Below are 20,888 nucleotides of genomic sequence, written 5' to 3' on the forward strand. Positions count from 1 at the left end.
AATGTGTGGCTGCTGGCTTGTGGATGCAAGTAGACTTTAGTTTGGGTTTCTACTTGCAGGTAAATCTGAAAATCAGGAGGCTCAAGAAGTTAATGACAGACGTTTGGAACATATTGGGAGAATAAGTAGATTCTCAAGTTCCATTTTATGCTAAATAAAGTGATTTTGAAAGAAATGATATTTGCTCTAACTTAATGCATTAGTAAATATTTGTTCCCCAAGCCAAATGCCAGAGTGTGACTGTGCTCAGGGTGATCACAATCACCTACCTGTGTCCTGTATCTGTTCAGAGTTTGTTCTGCGTTTCAGCTGATTTTATTTCTCCACCAGAAAACACCACATAAATACTTAATTGTTATGTAAAAAGTCATACCGAGTTTCCCGTTTTAGAAGAAAATGCCTGTAGGTGTACCCATGGAAAGTCAGACTTATTAAAGTGGGAGATGCTCTTTGTCATAGTTCTGCTCCTACTGTTGCAAATGGATTGAAGAAGATAGAGGGGAAAAAAAAAAAGCCCAAAGCAGAAAAGTCTAGCGCACATAAAATAAAAATAGTTACACTATGGAGAGATTAGCTAATATTCCCTCAAATATCAGAAAAGTCTTTTTAAAGCCAGTGATGGTACATGAAAAACATGGCTGGCCTTGTTGGCTCTCATTAAACTCTGGAATTTCTCACCTCAACTTTACTTCTTGACTGGACACTCTCAGGAACCCAGACAATAACTGTTTGCAGACAACACCCCTTTTAGTTTCATTATCTAACTTTTAGGTACCTGCTCTCCCTGCGCACCCTTCATTATTGCCCTTTTCTAACCCCAGCAAAAATGTAATTTTCTATAGGTCACTTATTTAGTGTGTTTGGAATTTACATTTTCTGACCTACTTTCTTTTTTGTTGTTCTGCATATGACATACTTTGCTTACTTTTTTTTTTTCCTACTTTTTTTAAGGGGTGTGGTACAAGGATAGCACTTTTTTTCCCCAGCTGAACGCCAGACATTTTAAAATTGCTTTTGAGATGCAGCTGTGATTGATTGGGTGTTCGTTTTATTGTTACTGAGAAGTTTGGTGGTTCTTTTTACCGCTGATAGAATTAATGATGTGTTTTCTCTCGCACAGTTCTCATCTCTCCCTCTAGTCTTATTGTTTCCTTCTTTTTGTACCCTTCCCTTTATTCCGCAGGACTTGGCACAATATGTGAATGAAGTGAAAAGAGATAATGAGACCCTTCGTGAAATTAAACAGTTTCAGCTATCTATAGAAAATTTGGTATGTAATTATTATTATTCCATCCAGTTTCTCCTTATTCACAAATTGGGGGACATTCTGGGAGTTGTTTTTAGGAGAAAAGGCAGATTACCTTCAAGTTTATATTGTTCCAGGGTCCCCCCACCCTGCTCCGATTATTGTTCCAGGGCCCCCCCCAGCCTGCTCCGATTATTCTGTTCGGTAGCATCCACGTGGGTTCCAGGGAACCTGTGACATAATGTCCAGGGACATTCTGGGGTCATTAGGTCTTTCTTACCTTGCCTTGCTGAGCTTTTTCCACCAGCAGTGTGAATTCTAAACATGAGTTGGTTTTCTTTTCGAGATTTATTTATTTGTGCATCCAGAACTGAGGTACAGGCCAGAGGTGCAGGGGCAGTGAGAGGCTTCACCAGAGACAGAGTGGGGAGCAGAACAGGCAGATTGGCGAAGTACACTGCTGAGGGGAGCAGCAAGCAAGACAGGAGAGATCACCGTGTGGGTCACTTCCCTGGCTGGGAATAGAACTCAGGCTGTAGTGGCTGCAGCTAGCTTTGTAGTGCTGCGCTTTAACCTGTTGCGCCACCAGGGAGGGCTGCATGAGTCCTTTTTCTTTCTTCTCCCTTTTATTTTTTATCCCTGTACATACTCATGGCTGACTCCTATTCACTTACGTATTTCTTTGCTGGATGCATATCGATGCCAGGCATTTGCTTGGGGCTGGGGCTGTAACTATGAACAACAGGACCCCATGTTTGATAAGACAGAAAGGAGTTGGCAAATGCTATGTTGTGATCAGTGTGTGAACAGTGTGCTGCAACAGGAGCTGGTGAGGGTTCCTAGTGCCTGGACAAGATGGTTAGACAAAAACTGTTGAGCTCCTTAAACTGGAAGACAATGGATAAGAAACCAGGTGCATAAAGAGCTGGGGAAGAGGGAGATGGAGAAAGAAGCCAGGGCAGGTGAAAGGCCTGGATATGGCGAAGAGCCAGGGCTGTTCACAAAGCTGCAGGCAGGGAGGCTGGAAATGGAGGTTGGGAATGTTGAGCAGGAGAGCTTCTCGCCAGCTCTGTGCATTGGGCTCAGGCTGGGGCTTTACACTGGATGGTTCCAGGGGACAGCTAGTGAGAGGTTTATATCAGGCGGTTTCACAGTCTTATTTACATGTCAGGAAAACCCTTTAAGCAGTGGATTAGTCAGCTATTGAGATGGCTTTAAGAGATGACTAAGGTTTAGGGTAGAGCTGTGGGCAGTGAAAATAGAGAAAAAGAATCAATCGAAGATTTCTTTTGGTGTTGTGGACTTTCCCCTGAAACATCCAAAGCCTCTCTGTCTCTTTTTGCATGGACAGTGGTATCCCGCCCCCCTCTAAGCACCTCACTGCCACATTCCCAGCCCCAGTAAATTCTCATCATCTGACAAGTTGCCTTCCAAATGTGGGTTCTCTGGCCTCTCTGGTGGCACGGGGCTAAGGTCTCAGCACTATCAAGCTATTGTCAGCCACTGGGGCATGAGTTTGATCCCCAGCCAGGGAGGTGATGCACATGGTGCCAGACCTCTCCTCTCTCCCCGCTGCTCCCCTCAGCAGTGTATCTCAGTAGATCTGCCTGTTCTGCTCCCCACTCTGTCTCTGGTGAATCCTCTCACTGCCCCTGCACCTCTGGCTTATACCCCAGTTCTGGATGCATAAATACGTAAATACAATATTTGTCCTCATGGTACTGGATGATTCCACGTAGCACAGTGCTGTCAAGATTTGCTCTCATGTGATAGGATTTCATTCCTCTCTGTCTTTGTCTTTCTGTCTCATTCCTGTTTTTAGCATGAAAACTCTAAATATGACTGTATATTCAACACCCCCAAAATTTGCTGTCCGTTCACTGACAGTGGACTCTTGAGTTGCTTTGCCCTTTGGGCTTCTGTGTGCCTGTGTCTGAGTCCCTGATTCCACTTCTTTTGGTTCTAGAACCAGAGGTAGAATTGCTTTTTTTTTTTTTAAGATTGATTTATTTATGCATACAGAACTGGGGTGCAGGCCAGAGGTGCAGGGGTGGTAAGAGGATTCGTTAGAGGTAGAGTGGGGAGCAGAACAGGCAGATCATTGAAGTACACTGCTGAGAAGAACAGCGGGCGCGTCAGGAGAGGTTTGCCACACCATGTGGTCACCTCCTGGGCAGGCGGGGATCGAACTCATGCTGTAGTAGCTTTAGTTTCTTAGTGCTGTGCTTTAACCCGCTGCGCCACCAGGGAGGGCCCCAATTTCTTTTTTTTTTTTAAAGATTTATTTATTTATGCATACAGAGCTGTGGTACAGGCCAGAGGAGTAGGGAATGAGAAGATTCACCAGAGACAGAGTCAGGAGCAGAACAGGCAGATCCACTGAAATACACTGCTGAGGGGAGCAGCGGGGAGCCAGGAGAGGTCTGCTGTGCCTGTGGGTCAGCTCCCTGGTGGGGGGTTGAACTCGTGTTGCAGTGGCTTTGGAGAACTTCATAATGTGGTGCTTTAACCCATTGTGCCAGGGCTAAAGGGAGAGCCCCAGTTTCATTTTTTTTATATCTGTATACTCAGTTTTTCTAGCACCATTTCTGCCAGTCCCCATTGAATGGCCTTGGTACCCTTGTCAAAAATCATTTGAGCCTATAAGTGAGGGCTTATTTCTGGGCATTCCATTTCATTTTTCGAGAAGTCTGTCTTTATTCAGTGCCACAGTGTTTTGATTATCATAGCTTTTTAATAACTTTTGAAAGTTTGAGTCCCCCAGATTTCTCTTGTGCAAATTTAAAAATATAGGATTTTGGTAGAGAACAATTATTTTTGTAATTTCTTGTAGTAGAATTAATTAATTACACATCTATCTCCTTTATTAGAATGTAATTGCTTAGATTTAGTGATAATTGTCAGAAAATTCTTTTCATCTTAGCATGTTATAGAGTAGGTGCTCATAAATACTTAAATATTTTTGATTGCCTGCCTCTGGGGAAACTGCTCATTATTTTAATCAAGTCAGAATTTTTAATTCTGAGCGCTTAGTTCAGGGAAACCATCTAACTCCCTAGAGCAAATGAGGCCTTCGTGTCGTGCAAACTTCCTGTAGTATTTGTTATGTCAATTGCATATTTGCAGTGATATACTTCTGTGAAGATGTGTTTTCCCAGTATGGCAAAATGTGTCCCAGGAAGGCAAAGTCTATTTCTTTTTGCCTGCATTTATGATAGTGCATACTGGTGAACATTAATTATTGTCATTTTCTTCAGTTTAAATGATTCCAGTGCTTTCTTTTGCCAGCTAACTTCCTCACGACAGTTACAAGTAAAATTAATTTCATCCATATACCCCCTGAGATGACCAAAGACAGACTGTTTTTGAATGTGTGTCATACAGACCTGAGCTTTGTGGAGTAAGTGTGCTAAAAATGTAGAATGGTAATATTTGTAATGAGGTGGTCATCCCTAGCAAATATCTTCACTAAGAGACACTTCTGTTTTTACATGATTATGAAAAACTGAGACATATAAATTTTATATTTTAGAACCAACCAGTTTTGCTCTTTGGAAGACCCCAGGGAGATGGTGAAATTCGAATAACGACTCTGGACAAGCATACAAAGCAAGAAAGGTAAGAAAAGAGGACCTATGCTTATTTGCAAAACCAGTCATTAGAAGACCTCGAAAAGCCTTAAAAATAATTCCCTCAAAAAGTGGAAGAAAAAAAGGGGAGAACCCATCATTTTCTAAAATTTTCTAATAAAGATACATTAAGTGTTCTCTCTGTTATCTTGATTTGTCTAACTTTACATTCTTAAGAAGGAAATGACAAATATATATATCAGCTAGGGTGAAAAAATGAGAATAGACAGTCACAGTTGATAACTACCATAAAATATAATGTTTGAGACTTTTGGCATATAGTTTAAAATTACTAAAAATAACACCAAATGCACTGAGAAGTTTAAATGAGAAGCATTTCGTAAGATTTTTCTTAAGGAAAATTTATAAGTGGCATCCTTGAAGATTAGTGAGCTTGGCCAATGATTCTAATTTGTGTGTGTGTGTGTGTGTATGTGCGCGCGCACACGTGAGAGAGAGAAAGAGAGAGAGAGAGAGAGAGAGAGAGAGAGAGAGAGAGAGAGAGAGTTTGAGATAGAAATTGAGAGAGAGAAACTGCTACTTTTGTAGTTGAAATAACCATTTTCTGCAACCTTTGGCTATGAGGGCATCAGCCAGCAGGGGGCAGCATCAGCTCTTGCGTCTATCGTGTATCCAGGATCCACCCGTAGCTTCTAGGAGCCACATAACCTTTTAGCTTTCCCAGGAAATTAGGTTTTGAATGTGATGCAGCTATTCAAATTATGTGACTGTACCATCATTGTTTTAAAAAAATGTGTGGGTGTTTATCTTTACAAAACGATACCAGTACTGATGTTGGGACTTAGGGGGATAAGGTTTGTTTTCTCCCTCTATTATGTTGTTTTTAACCAGAAGGAAGAGGCCTGTCAATATATAAATGTAACCACCATGTTTTAGCTTACATTTGCTCATCAGCACCCAATCTGTGTCTCAGGTAGCCCATTATCTCTTAAGCTCAGGTTCTGCAGTTAGTGTGCACTTGAACAACTTTTCTAACTTCTCTCGAACTCAGTTTTCTCCCCAATAAAGTGAAGATGGTAATAAAACCTACCTCAGCAGACCATGCTGGGGGATTTAAATGGTCATCGTTGCGAAAGGGTTGAATACTAAGGGTATTCTAACCCTTAGTTACTCCAATAGAAGCTAGGTGCTATTATTATCATCACTTCTAATTTTCTGTAAATGTTAACTTTTAAATTAAAATATGTAATTCCTCACAATACTTTATGGCTTATCTCCTTATCAGAGGTCTGCATTTTGTCTGTTGTTCATATTATAATTTTGCCTCTATGTTCAATGAAGCAAGATAAAAAAAAAACACAAAAACCTTTTCTTTGTAAGGTAGCATGATCCTTACAAAATGTCTAGATATTATGTGTCTTATTCTTGTTATATTCTTGCCTGTTTTTTAAATGAGGAAACTGAGGTAGCATGAGGCATTCATTTAGGGAAGGGTAATGCCAGAATACATGGTTCATTCTTTTCCATGTACAACCCTGCCCTGGTCTTCAATTCAAAGGAAAAATGATGGGCTTAATTAAATTTTACCAGAGAAGAATTAGCACACATGCTTCCAAATCATTTAAAATCAATCACCCTCTTTTTCTTAGGCATATCTTCTTATTTGACTTGGCAGTGATTGTATGTAAAAGGAAAGGTGATAACTATGAAATGAAAGAAATAATAGATCTCCAGCAGTACAAAATAGCCAACAATCCTACAACGGACAAAGAAAATAAAAAGGTAAGTTCTTGGAAATTAACAACTAATTTACTCAGGACTTTTGGAATATTTAAGGAACCTGAATGCATACTGTCAGGTGGTTTAGGAATTCAAGTGTTTTGAATTCAATTATTTTGTAAGAAATAATTGAACAATGCCACAGGTGGTATGATCATCTCTAATGCCTTAATGATGAATAGAGAAAAATGCATTTGGCATAGAAATTGTCATAGCTGTTGTGAAGTCGACTGTAATAATCTTGGTCATAGTTTGTACACTGGAATGTTAGGAGAAGCTTGGAGGGTGATAACTGGTGGTGTTTTAATGAATTTTGAAATGTGATGTTATTAAAAATGTTATATATTAACCCAAAGAATATTAATTTTAACAGTGGTCTTATGGCTTCTACCTTATCCACACCCAAGGACAAAATGGGTTAGAATTTTACTGCAAAACAAAAGATTTAAAGAAAAAATGGCTGGAACAATTTGAAATGGCTTTGTGAGTATTTCTACTTTTCAAAGTTTTTTTTTTTTTATTTTACCTACTACTGATATCTCCTGTGAATAATGAATACCCAATAAGCATAATGCTCGTGGAGAGGGCCCACAGCCTGGGGAGGCATTGGCTGTGAGCGTGTCACCCGGCTGTCTGCTTGATAACTTCTGCTCCTGAGACGTTATGGTGAATGTCTTCAGGAAACAGAGAGAGGGCGCTCTAACCTTCTCTTTGATTTTTGTTTTGTGAGCATAATCTTTTTCAACAGCCCAGGAAAATATTAATTTTTCTAATAATAAACTTTTAATGCAATTACTGTGCTTTATCTATATGTTTAAATTAACTTGAACTACATATACATACACATATATACACACACATGTAAATGTTTTTAATAGAAAACATGACTTACCTGTTTCTGTTTTTAACTCAGTTATTGTTTCAATTTTGGGATAAGTTGCTAGACTTATTCATTGAATGCTTTAGGACTTTATTTCTTTCATTTTTTTTCCTTTTATTAAAGTGGACGCTCAACAAAAAGGTGGAAATAAATCACACCTGTTTGTGAAGGAATGGGATAAAAAGATAATGACACAAGAACATTTCATTATAGGGGTTTCTCTTCAGTTTTCATATTTATGGCTTAAGTGTGCATAATGACCCTTGTTACAGACACATATAAGTTACCTTTTAGTTGAAAGCGTTAGCAAAATGTGAAATTAAGAAAAAGCACTGTGATTTCTTTTGTCTGCTGGTATTTACCATTTGTGGAGAAAGCTTATTAGGTTTTTTGTTTATTTTTTTTTTTTGCTTTGTTTTGCAATGCTCATGCTTATATGAAATGAAGGTAGCATTAGGACTTTCAGTTCTGAAGAGAGAAAAAATAATTTCTTTAGATTATTTTAGCCAACATTGTGAGAGAAAGTTATCCTAAAGCCAGATTATATTTAACCTTATATAAATTCAGGGCTCAGTTATAATCATTGTCTAAACTGGCTGCATGGTCTCAGCGATGTTATGTAACCTTGCAAAATATTTTCGTTATTTACCTTGCCAAATATTTTCTGTAAGTGTGGTAATAGTACTTATTTCATATTACAGATAATGCAGGTCAAGCAAAGCCCTAGCCAAATAGTTTAATAGTCATCACATTGTATTGAGCATTAAGTGATACCTATTATTATTAGTAACACACTTTTGTACTTAGACTTCTACTACACACGTGAGTACTGATGAGAATCAGCAATCAGAAGTCAGAAAGCATCTTCCAGAGTCCTGCTTAAGACTTCCAATGATTTATTGCTATTATTTGCAATACTTAAACAAAAGAGGTCGGTGGCGTCGGTAGCAGTGGCTGTACTGCAAGGACAGCTTTGGGTTTGAGCACAGTGACAAAGGTGGTCATTTGTGTCCAACCTCTGGTGGACAATGGCCACATCGTGACCTTAGGGTGATGTTGAGTGGGGTTTCAGCTGATTGGCAGCACATGGAGATGAGCAAGTGGAATTGGACTGACTGGATGCTGGGGTTGGTGGTAGTATATGAAGGCAGAGTTAACTGCAGCCTTTGCTACTGTGGGAAGAATGGGGGCCTTGCAGGTTCTGTTTGACTGTATAACCTCTAGAGCAATTAAGGAATTCTGTATGGCGGGAAGGTAAATCTCTTGTCCTGGTGCTGGGAGGTCCTTGGGACTGTACGATAGACCTACTTTAAAGTTACCTACTCACACAGTTGTTCTGTTGCCATATCCCAAACAGATCAACTCTGGAGATAAGAAACTTGACTGAACAGATGGCTGTGTGTCTTTCATTTAAAGCCTCTAGGGCTGGTAGAGGAGTGGTGTGCAAGAGGGTTGATAAATCAGCCACTGGGTATCAGGGAAGCAGACACAGATCTTTGCTCTGCCATCATTAACATTTGATTTCTCTCCTCAATACTGGTTATCCTGTTGTTCAACATAGCTGCTGGAGCCCTGGTAAAATCTACATTTTAGATTTTAGAAGTGGGAGGTGAGCCCTTTCGTTTGCAAAATGCCGTACACTCCTGCTACATGATACTGAGCGGAACTTAGTCGTGGGGCCATGTCTGACAAAAGAACCTGCAATTCTGACCTTCCCAGGCAGGATTGTGTCTGGCTGGGAATTGAGGTTCTCTTATGCGGGGAGGGAGAAATGAGTAGTTGCAGGCAACTCCTAGTCCCAGTCTTACAGGTGGATACAATAGGCGTGGGGGTGAACTTTCACTGACCCTGCATGAGACGGGTGAATGAGGCACAGTTGGGGAAACTGGGATCCCTAACCTTTGAGAAGTTTCTAAGCATCTCAACAGTATCCTTCACTGTCGCTAAAAATCATTATTTGTATTTCAGAATTCATGTAAATGGGGAGAAGGTGGAAATACCTTTATTGTGAATTGCTTAAAGTTGAAGTTCAGAGCTTCTGTAAGTCAGGATTAGACCATATATAGGAAAATAAACCTTAGTTCAAATTTTATTCAAGCTTTAAAAGAATCTATTATTTTATTCACCCCTCCCCCACCTCCTTTTTTTTTTTTTAAATTTCAATATGTAGGAAAACTCTGGTGCAGGTTTGTAAAACAGCTGTTACCTGTCTTCTGCTCAGGAAAATAGAATAATCTAGGTGGGTCCTGCAGCTTTCAAGACTTTGCCTGTGGTTGAAACTTGACTACTTTATCCTTCATGTAAAGATCTAGTCCTTTTATTCTGTAAGCCAAGGTGTAGAAAAGAAAGTAAAGAAATCCTACAATATTCATGACAATACATGAAAAGCAATAAGCAACAAGGCCAGCTTCTTCCAGGCTCTTCCAGCCATTGACAAGGGCCAGCAAGTCCTCCCAGCTCTGTGGGTTGTTGCTTTAAGAGGCGTTGGTGGGAGGGGGCAAGAAATTAGGGGAGATGATATTTTAAGACTCATGAAATATTTGCCAGTTCTATTTACAGAAGATGGCAGTTCTGCTGTTTATAGGATGATTGGATCATTTTTATTTAAAAAATTACAAATCACCTTTAAGATACTTAAAATACTTCTTTGAATTTAGAACATTAAAAAAGCCCATACAAAGCGTGAGTACTAATAAACAATACGTGTCTGGTAAAGGCAAGTTATTTCCCCAGAAATGACCTAGATCTCAGCTTTTCCCAAGCACCTCTCTGTGTATGCTCGGTAGCCCTGCTCTATGACCTTCTTTGGCCATAACCATTTTCAGCATTTAAAATATGCAGTGAGCCACATCAGAACTTGGCGGTCTTCCCTAAGAAAGGCTGAGCAGAGAGAAAAGCAGCCATGACCCACTTGGATAGGGCAACAGAAGAGGGGTGTTTTTTTCTTCTTTCCTGTGAGAAGTGGTAGCAGGACTGATTATTCTTGAGGCTGAAATGGTTATTGAGCTGAATATAGTCCTTGGGATCTGTTGTTCTGGGGACCCCACAAGGAAGAGTTTATTTAAATCTCAAGGTACTAAGCGGTGTGTGTTGCTTATTTTTGCTTTTTTCCAAGGAGACTTGGTCACTGCTTACCACAACGCTGTTCATTTATCTAAGCTAGTTGTAATGAGGTCAGAAAATGTGGATGTGCGTGCCTATAGCAATGTTTAAATTCGGAAGAGATTGGTAGGTTTCTCACAAATCCATGACATCCAGTGTGGTGTTTTGGATTTTCTTGTTGGACTTAAATTAACAAGCATTGTCATACCCATTTTATGGCTTAGGAAATTAGCAGTCACATCAGCAATTCAGCAAATTTCAAGTTCAAGTTCAAATACTATGCAATTTATAGTAGAGCTTAGGACCTCAGTTTGCAGCATTGCTTGTATCCTTGAAAGTGCTAAAATAAGCAACTGGACTCACATCCTCTTATCCAAAACTGGAGTCAGGTTTCTTCTTTCTTTTTTTCCCTTCTGTGATGAGGACTTAGAGGAGGATCAGATGGTTTTCTTCAGTGTTCCAGAAGTAAGTCAAAATTGGGCAAAATATGAAAGAAGTTGAATAACAGAATAAGACTTTTGAAAGGATAACTTAGAAAGCAAAATTAAATGAGTGAAAAGCATGATTTTTGTGAATAGTAGATTTTTGATCAGCCTCTGTGGTATTTATTGAAAGAAGCCAAACATTTTGCCTAGAGTTTCTTCAAACTGACTTGACCCAATTCTTGAAACACTAACAATTTGTATTTAACTCCTTAAACAAAGGAAGTCTCTTGGAAGGGGCACATGACATTATTCCCACCACTCTCTGGAACTTTCTCACTTTCTGCTGTGTGCCAGACACAGTGCTACATGAGTTACCTAAGGAAATATGATTTTGAGGTCATTAATGCCTTCTAAAACATTAATTTTAATTGCTAATACTAATGGTAGTGGGGAGAAGAGAATGAAAAGGGGTATGGAAATTCTGGAACTGGGGAGGAACTTGGGGGCCAGACTGTATCTGGAGGGCAGTCCCTGAGCTTTGGTTCCCAGGTTGAACCCCTGAAAAGGAGGGGTTCAACCTGCTTGCCCAGGGGGGCCTAGCCCCTGAATTCCACAAATCATTTTTAATCTGAGCTATGGTGTTTTTTCGTAATTTATCTCCCATTTACCTCTAGAAGGGATTTGATGTTATGACAGTAAAAGGCACGCATGTCATCCACGGAAAATTAAAAAAAAAAGGGTCAAACAGACAGTCTTTGAAAGTATTTTCCTCAAACTCAGGTGCCATGGTCTCAGGATGAGACCACGTTCTTGAAATTTACCTTCTATAGTTTGCATTAGAAAAGCAATGGGTATGTTTTTCACATTTCAAACGCACAATTATGTTCTACCAGACATACTATGTTTTCACCTAAAGATATTGCTTAGCTAGTCCAGTTGCAGAGAGAGAAGTACTAGTGGAGTTTACACTCATTTTACAAATATTGATTGAGCCCTTGCTTGTTGCCAGGCACGGTTACAAGCCTTGGGCATGTGGCAGTGAGGGAGAAACTCTATTTATATTTATTTAAGATTTTATTTTTACATAGAACTGGGGTACAGTCTAGAGGTGTGGGGGCGGGTGTGAGACAGAGTGGGGATCAGAGACAGAGTGGGGAGCAGGACAGGGAGATGGACTGAAATATGCTGCTGATGGGAGCAGCGGGCGAGATAGGAGAGGTTTGCTGAGCCATGTGGGTCACCTCCCTGGCTGGGGATTGAACTCTTGCTGCAGTGGTTGCTGATAGTTTCGTAATGCTGAGTCTTATCCTCTTGCGCCACCAGGGAGGGCCTGTGGTTCTCCAGGAGCCACATGAATATGGTATGGCATGTTCCAGGAAAACAGTGGGCTGTATTTGGCCACCGTACTGTAGTTATCGACTCCTGTCATAGAGCCCAGAGACGCTGAGTTAACCCTAAGGGAAGTAATGGGCAGGCGTAACCAATAAGTGATTATCAGCCATCATGGAACCATCCAGTGGCCTTTCATAGAGTGTGAGGATTTTTAGGAGCGTTGAGTCTTGTTCCGATCATCATAGTGAGTGATTTAGATCCAAAATGTTCTCTACTCTGCCAAAATGAAACAGAAATACATAAATGAATTCTCTGTATTTGTCATTACTTTGTACTGTCTCATCAAATATCAAACATATCTGCCTGGAGCCCAGACCTCATCTATTCAGAAACATTATTTTGTTACATTTCATCACATGGTTTATGGGAAAGTACCAGGAGGCCTCAACAGCCAGGCGGAAGCAGCAACAGGGTAAGTTTGACCCAGTTGTCACCCACGTGAACAAGGGTGGCTTGAACCTGTGATGGTGCTTTGTTCTCTTGAGCGCTTCCTCCCCAGCAGTAATGCTACCTGTGCCGGTTTTTTATTCTGACTTTCCTTCCTGGAAAACATCCTCAGGAATACTAGAAGGGGTAAAGGAAGCCCACAGTGATGTTAAGAGTGCTTTCCTGAATGAGCCAGATGTAGGGGTGATGTGTTGACTGTGAGGGCACCTGTGATTTGGCATTTTCTGCATCTTCAAAACCTGCCAGCATCTGTTTGGAAGCTTGATGGTGTTATAGGCACAATAACCAACGAATCAAGGCCGCAAACCATCTCTGCATTTGTTTGCAAACACATGACCTTTTGCATTTTGGAGAAAAAATAACTTGCTCCTTAAAAGGCTTTCATTACCAGTTTTTCTTATGAAGAATTTGTTTATGGATATGAAACTCATGCTGATATGACCTGCCACCCCTCGCCTGTGCTGGGCCTCTCGACTTTCACCGATTCACATTAATCTCCCAAGTTCAAGCCAGCTCAACCTTCCCTGAATCGAATGCATTGTCTATAACCTCTCAAAATTGGCAGTTAAGTCAGTATAGGGAGCTAAAGTGCAGTTTCCTGGCAGCTATAAAAGGAAGTAGGACACGGGACAGTGCTCAGGAAAACCACAGCTGTCATAAAATGGAGCCTTTCGTTAGCCTGCTTGATCCAGAAACATGCAAAAACATTTCATGCATGACAAAGCACTAGTAAATATTAAATGGTATTCTCATTCTATTATTGCCTAATAGAGATCAACCTTTCTCCTTTTTCTTTGGTTATATTTAATACCTATTTGACATTTTTCTGGCATTCTTCTGGCATGCTTAAAAGGAAGAAGTCAGAGCCAGGAGGAAGAATGAAGGATAAATATCAAAATCCCCATTGACAAATAGTATTATTCCAGTTAAAACTAAATGCTAATAAAATTATGAAGTTGAATTAGTGTTGGTTTTCTGGAACTTTTGTAATGGAGTCTTTAATCTATTGTGTGTATATTTTTCCTCCTTATATGAGCAATGACACCCCAGCCAGGAGAGCTTAGTCTGGCAGTGCTGGTCATTTGTCTGGGTAATGTAGAGATTAACACAAAGAATGCATTTGTTTTGGAATCATTTGTTGTAGTGAGTCAACTATGTATATGGTCTTCTCTAAGAAAATGACATGATCAGTGCAGTCTATAAGAGTGAACATGCTTTAATCTACAAATCGGAACCTAATAGTTCATGTCACAAATAGTAACTGTAGGACATTTCTGGTTAAGAAAGTATTTGATAATAATTACTATATTAGGCTACACATAGTCATTTGCGATTGAAGATTAGTAATCTTTACAATAGAAATGATGGAAGAAACTTGGTTTTTCTTCTTCATGGGATAACAAGCAATAGCAGTCTAGTTGGAAATAAAATGGCATACTTAAAATGATTATTGAATAAAACTGAATTTTGCCTGTCTGCATTCATTCATTGGTTCATGTACTTAATGAGCATCTAATACATGCCTAAGAATTAGTCTAGACACTAGGGAAACAGTGATAAATGAGTTCTCTTTTCTTACAGAGTTTACATTCTAACAAGTCTTATGTTTTCAAGTCAGCATTACAATGTCATTGCAAAGCAGTGATAAATTGCAAGGTACACGAACTGGTTTATACCACACATTATTTTGATGTGAGGAGAATGGAATTAGAAATTTCAGCATAGAAAAGTTCAATGCATGTGATGCTGCCCAGCAAATTTTAAAAGATTAATCAGCCCTGCTCGAAATCTAAAAAAGGCATTTGTAACTGAAGGTTTTCCTCTTCATCTTAGAAAAAGTAGGTGATTGATTAGGTATATACTTTTTGTACATTCAATAATTAGGAAAAACCTATTTACCACTGATATGTAATTTAGAAAGATTGATTTGTTCTTGGTGATTTTTCCTCCCATACATTATGATACCTGTTTATAATGATCAAGTTCGCAGAGCCCCGATTGTTTTAAAAACTCATAAACACTCTTAAAAGGAACTCAAAGTCTCTGTTCTAACTTTAATGCCTGATCCTTTCCTACGACTCCTTTGCAAGTGTAGCCCCTATTGAATGCCTCTTGTGATGAGAAACTCACTCTCTGTGGAATTATTTGCTTCAGCTGTGTTTAGCTTCTCCCATATAATGAGTTGAAACCAAATATGATTTTATAGTGTTAATTCTTGGGTTCAAGCAGGGTAGAGCTAATATTTTTTCCTATATGATAACCCTTCAGGTATTTTAAGGTAGCTGTTTCTCCAAGCCTGTGTTTTAAACATTCTTTCCCTTAAACAAATGAAACTTAATTTAGAAAGATTCTTTCATTTAACTAGCTGAATGCTAATCTGGATTAGGTAGTAGTATGGATAAGATGAATGATTAATCTTAATTCAGTTGCCATCTCTACCAAAAAAAGTAAGACATTTTATTTTTCAAGGTGTTTCAGAATTAATTTTGGCACTTCGGTTGAATTGTGCAAAACATATTAACAGTCTGATTCTCAGTATTGCAAGGAACATTTCAGATTTTGATTTCTTCATGCAGAGTACTTAGGATCTAGTAGCAGACAGAGATAATTCCTTACTTTTATTTAGTGCTTACTAGTTTTCAAAGTGTTCTTAGATAAAACAGTATTTGATTCTTATAGTCCTATGAATCAGCTAGAAAGTATTACCTATAAGAAAATTGAAAATAGAGGAGATATTAAGTATTTTAGTGTGCTTTTTTTTATCAGTTAACAAGTATCAGAGACTGAACTTGAATCTTAGTCCCTCACACCACACTGTCTCATTTACTGCAAGAAAACCTATATTATTCTCCAAAGATGAAAGTTTTCTTTAGTATTATAAGCAAGAGGTGCTCTTCTATATTGTCTTCACTCAGTAGATGAAAATGATTTAGATTGTGTAGTTTTCCATTTATTTTTTAGTGAAACTATTGGAAAATAATTTTATATCTTTACAAAATTAAATAACAACAAACATTGTATGTTATTAGCAGTTTGTAAGGTTGGCTTTGATTTCTGAGATTTTCCTTAGAATAAAGTAAATGAAACTCCAATTTGCAGGCTAATTTATAGCTCAATTTTTGGTCACCGTATCACAAGATTCAATGTAAAATGACTTAGGCGAAGTTGTGTTTTTATTTGGTTTAGTGGTGTTTTCCTCTTAAGGTTGTCTAGATAAAATGTGATTTCAGTCTCAGAGGTAAAAGAAAACTGAGGGAGAAAAAGCTGATGGTTTGAGACAAAGCTCTGGTCAGCTTTCAGGGTGGATGAAAATGACTTATAAACATATGTGTATGTTTTGTTTCCTCAGGACTGAGGTAACATGGGGTATGCATTACATTAGTCACTGGAGTCTTGACAGTGTGTTAGCTCTCATTTCTTTCCTTCAGGTTGGACCTTGGAATAACACTGATTCTCTTCTCTTTCCTGGGAGACTGAGATTTGAAGTGTTTACCTTAACTATGTCTCTGACCCACCACTTACTAGAGTAGGAGACTTCTAAATACCTTTCTCTAAGAAAACACTAGAATGAAAAAATTCAGATTATCTGCTCTGAAGTATTTAGACTGTTCTAGTAATCTCTGGTCCTTGACTGCTTAGTCCTACTGACATCTTATATTGCTACATAAACAATTCTATTACCTGCAGGAAGCAGTCAGCTGTTTGAAAAGTGGAAGATCATTTCACGTCACAACTGCCCTAAATTAATGGGTGTTATGCTTTTAAATTTCATTTAAAGTATTACTATCTTTTAAAAGCAAGACTGTTATAGTAAACAGAAATCATCCCCTGTATTTATTATTTTTTCCAGTATTTCTTTGCATCAATCCTATGAGAAAATCAGCATTTGCTGACATTAACATTGCAGTCTAAGCAGAGTGCTGTGCTTCTAGTATTTGCCTTTTTCACAAAACTTAGAGATAGAGAGTAGTTATCTCTGTTTCTGTGAATAAGGACACAAAATCAGAGACACATGTATCCAGCCCGAGCCACTCAGCAGAGGGTGAAGAGGAAGGTCACGGCGCTCCCCACAACATACCAAATGATAGGAATAAACCCCCACCTCGTTTTTTCCTGGAGAGTTTCTTGCTCAAATGACTAATAAGGAATAAAACTACCTTATTTAAACCAGTTTTTCAAGCTCCTGGCCTTAAACCACACAGTGGCTTTATTTTCCTTTGTGTCTTCTTCCCCAGTAGCAAGACCAAACCAGAAGTAAAATTTCTCTCTTCTATTATGACACACCAAATTTGCTTTATGTAATCTTTGACTAATGACTCACTGGAAAGAATCAACTCAAGAATCTGTTTTCTGATGGTGCATTAATAATATATATGCATTAAAGCTTCTTCTCAGAGAATATTTGAGCTTTGACATATTGAACACTGGCATTTTAAATTAAAGCCGTTGCTGTCAGTACATTTTAAAAACTAGGTAGCTTGAGCATGGTGTTTCATACATAACAAAGTAGACCTGAGGTCATGTGCAGTTTACTGAGGCAAAACTGTTCCTGGCCTGTTTAGTTGTGGTGGGGGTTTCTGGTTGATTTTGCCAATTATTATGACCTAGACATCTTGCCGACTGAGAGATGACTCAACTGTTCTGCTCAGTTTTGATTTACTAGAGGAGACACCAAAAGCAGCCTCTCGTGGATTTTCTATATACCATAGAGACCACGCAGAATGAATTAGAAGTTCTTTGAAGACTTCAAGAAAGGAGGTGTCAAGATTAAAATGATGCTTGGTCACAATTATGACCTGTTCATTGAGCACTGTGCTTGCTTTCTTGCCTCTTTCTTGCAAACTCTTTTGTATCTGGGTCTTGAGCTAAGCTGCCTTCTTGCTTAGGGCGTTAAGCTTGTGCAATTTGATGAACACTCTCTGCAACCCCTGTTCCTAAGTGCAGCTAATTTGGGGGTACTTTGCATTATCTACACAACATTTCTACATATGCATCCTATGCATGACACACATGTGATGCTCTCCTCATGAAGGTTTTCTTTAGGGCATCCATTAACAAGTCCGAGATTCAAAACTGCCATGGTCAAGACCACCGTCTGTACCCTTCTCGGCTCAGCCGTTTCACAGTCTGGTTTTTGCTAAATGCCTGTGTGGAGGGAATCTCAGACTTTGCTTCCAGTGGATCCAGGTTAAACTTGTCTGTAGAGGAAGGTGCCCAAGCCACAGGGGTTGAGCAAGTAGTGGGACTGAGGCCCCAACCTCCCTGGCTGGTTCCTCTTCTCTAAAGGTTGATCTCTTTTTAAGTGTGTACCTTTTTCATAAAGGAGGACCTACCTTTCCCTCAATATCCTTGTTATTAGCTGTCGATTTCCTATCCAGGAGCCAGTGGCCTTTGGGTGGAGGAGGAAGCTCGACCCTGCTCCGGTTTCTGAGCCAGGGGGCCCATGCCTCCATGTATTTGACATTAGAATATTGCACACTATTGACATTGCAGATTTATTTTCAGCAGGGCACTCCTGACTCCTGAATATGGGAAACCTTATAATTGCAGAATAGAATGAAATCCAAAGTAAATTAGAAATTTAATTAAACTTCTTGCTTGTTTAATTGTTTAATGTGTTGCACAATCCAACTTGCAATTCCATATTCAATTATAAAGAAATTCCCCTTAGATTGAGTTTGTTTGGGGGGGGTTTAAGAATGACTCTAAAAGGGTATTGATGCTTTAAGAGAATCTTTGGTTTTATAAAATTTCAGCATAGGAGATTGAGTGTTTTAGTATTAGGTTTGTATTGACTCTTGATATTGACACAAGTATAAATGTGCAAAGCGCACAAAGGCTAAATCCCATGGGCTTATGTTTAATTTAAAATATGGCTAGCAGGCCATTTTGAATATACCGGATAGGCTGACAGTCTGAATATCTGACTAGTTGGGGGAAATAGTCAAATATTAATTTTAAATGTTTATTAGCAGACTGTTTGCAATTGGTCTTTAAATTCATTTAGACAGTGAGAATTTACATTTGTGTAAAATTGCCAATAAACCAGAATTCATAAAGGTGTTTAGAGGTTAAATGACTGATGATTAATTTATGTTTAAGTAATATTTTAAATAATTTGAAGGAAGGGTAAGGCAGCTGAGGATGATGAATAATAATGAAGGCTTAGATTTGTGATTTCATTGTGGAGCCTTTATTCACCTGCCTAAAAACAGAATAGGAAACTGAATGGGTAAGATATCTTAGTGGAGTGCAAATAATGGTGGACAAGAGAAATTCAGTAAGGAAGGACTGAAATCCTGCCTCTGACTGAACAACGTTCACCAGGAATTCTCTTTCCTTCTCTGAGACTTAATTCATTAACTCAGAGGGAGGGAAGATTGAAAAAGAGTTATGTATATATTTTCCTGTATCCCTAGACGTTTTGCTCTCAGATTTGATTCTGTGTAGCCTGTTACTTGAATATGTTGAAGTCTTGTGAGTAGCAAAAGAGGTTGGGGGCTTGTAGAAGCTAATTGTGATGCAAACATAATAATGTAACAGCATCCTATTTTTTCGCTATCCAGCAGTTATGACATTTTCCACTTGTGTTTAAATCTCTTTTGGTTCTCAAAAATACATGGACAGTTATTACTGATCATATGTTAAGGACAGGGAGAGGGGTACCTGGAGCCCCCAAACCTGCCTCCTCTAAGTAGGTTCTCTCATCTGCCACATCAAGATAAAATATATAAGACACTTAATGGAAAGGAACTTTAATACAGTTAGTGTGCAATACAGAAAAGACTGGGCATAGAGTTTCCAAATCAAGCACCTGCTAATCCATCCTCTTGTGGGTAAAAGTCCAGCCAAACAGGGTTGGCCCAAAGCAAGGTCTGAAAGCCTGCCACAGTCTAAAGCATCTTCTAGCTGAGACCCATAGAGAAGGGTCAGAAATGGCCAGACATGTCTAGGAGGAAAAGAACAAAATAGAAATAAAGATAAAAGTTGCTGTTGTTAACCTCCCCAGAGGTCTCTCACTCACATCTGTTTCAACTAGTCCAGGACCAAAAAAAGCAAATGCAGCTTTTTCACCATGTCTTTCTGCTCCACATACCTCCTTCAGGTCTCCATCTTGTCTCCTTTCTTCCAAAGTCTCCTCTCCAGCTTCTTCTCTTCTCAGCTCAGCTCCACCCTCCCTTAGGTGTGGCAGGCGATCTGGAACCTCCTCTTTTTCTGCAGGCCACCCTGTTTCAATTCTCCCTTTTAATTTTTAAAAATGATTTATTTATTTATGCACACAGAACTGGGGTATAGGCCAGAGGTACAGGGGTGCTGAGAGGATTCACCAGAGGCAGAGTGGGGAGCAGAACCGGCCGACTGACAAAGTATACTGCTGAGGGGAACAGCGGGTGGGTCAGGAGAGGTCTGCCATGCCATGTGGGTCACCTCCGGGGCAGGTGGGGATCGAATTCATACTGAAGTGGCTTTAGCTTCTTAGTGCTGTGCTTTAACCTGCTGCAACACCAGGGAGGGCCCCCCTTTTAATTTTTATTCCACTACGTCTATAGTAGCACAGATCTCATTGTGCAGTGGGAATGTACATCCCAAACAATGATGATATTGTGACCCCTTTGGTAAGATGAAGGCACTCATGATATGCTTTAAATGATATACTTCCAATTCTGTGTGCACCTGTTCTGTAAACTCTCAGGAAATTGTAGTAAGGATATCTCACTCCATCCATGAAAATAAATGGATAAATACTAAAAATTGTTTAATTATGAATGCATTGGCTATATTCAAGAACTTAATAAAGAAAGTAAGATTGATGTTTTATGCTGATTCAGAAGAACACAATTGTACAAAGCCAAAGAAATTAACTGTGAACCCTTGATCAAAAAGCAACAGATAATATGTGATTCAACTTGATTACTACTAGTTTTTAAGTGAGGAAGACTTTTTGATACTTAAAACAGGGGAGCCCAAAGCATGATTATGTACAGAACAAGATTGATTACTTTAATCAATGACTTCTTCAAAACCAG

The 20,888-nt window shown here is 39.2% G+C and overlaps 1 protein-coding gene across 1 annotated transcript in view; it reads left to right on the plus strand.

The window, feature by feature from the left end:
* The window catches only part of VAV3 (vav 3 guanine nucleotide exchange factor), a 278,797-nt gene that overhangs the window by 137,942 nt on the left and 119,967 nt on the right, over window positions 1-20,888 (plus strand). Inside the window, exons 12-15 of the mRNA XM_012730192.1 lie at window positions 1,184-1,270; window positions 4,779-4,864; window positions 6,486-6,618; window positions 6,989-7,098. Of these exons, the coding sequence (XP_012585646.1) occupies window positions 1,184-1,270; window positions 4,779-4,864; window positions 6,486-6,618; window positions 6,989-7,098 (416 nt within the window). The remainder of the gene's footprint in view (window positions 1-1,183; window positions 1,271-4,778; window positions 4,865-6,485; window positions 6,619-6,988; window positions 7,099-20,888) is intronic.

Source organism: Condylura cristata, unplaced genomic scaffold, assembly GCF_000260355.1.
Source record: "Condylura cristata isolate star-nosed mole 26May11 unplaced genomic scaffold, ConCri1.0 scaffold00026, whole genome shotgun sequence".
Classification (NCBI taxonomy): Eukaryota; Metazoa; Chordata; class Mammalia; order Eulipotyphla; family Talpidae; genus Condylura; species Condylura cristata.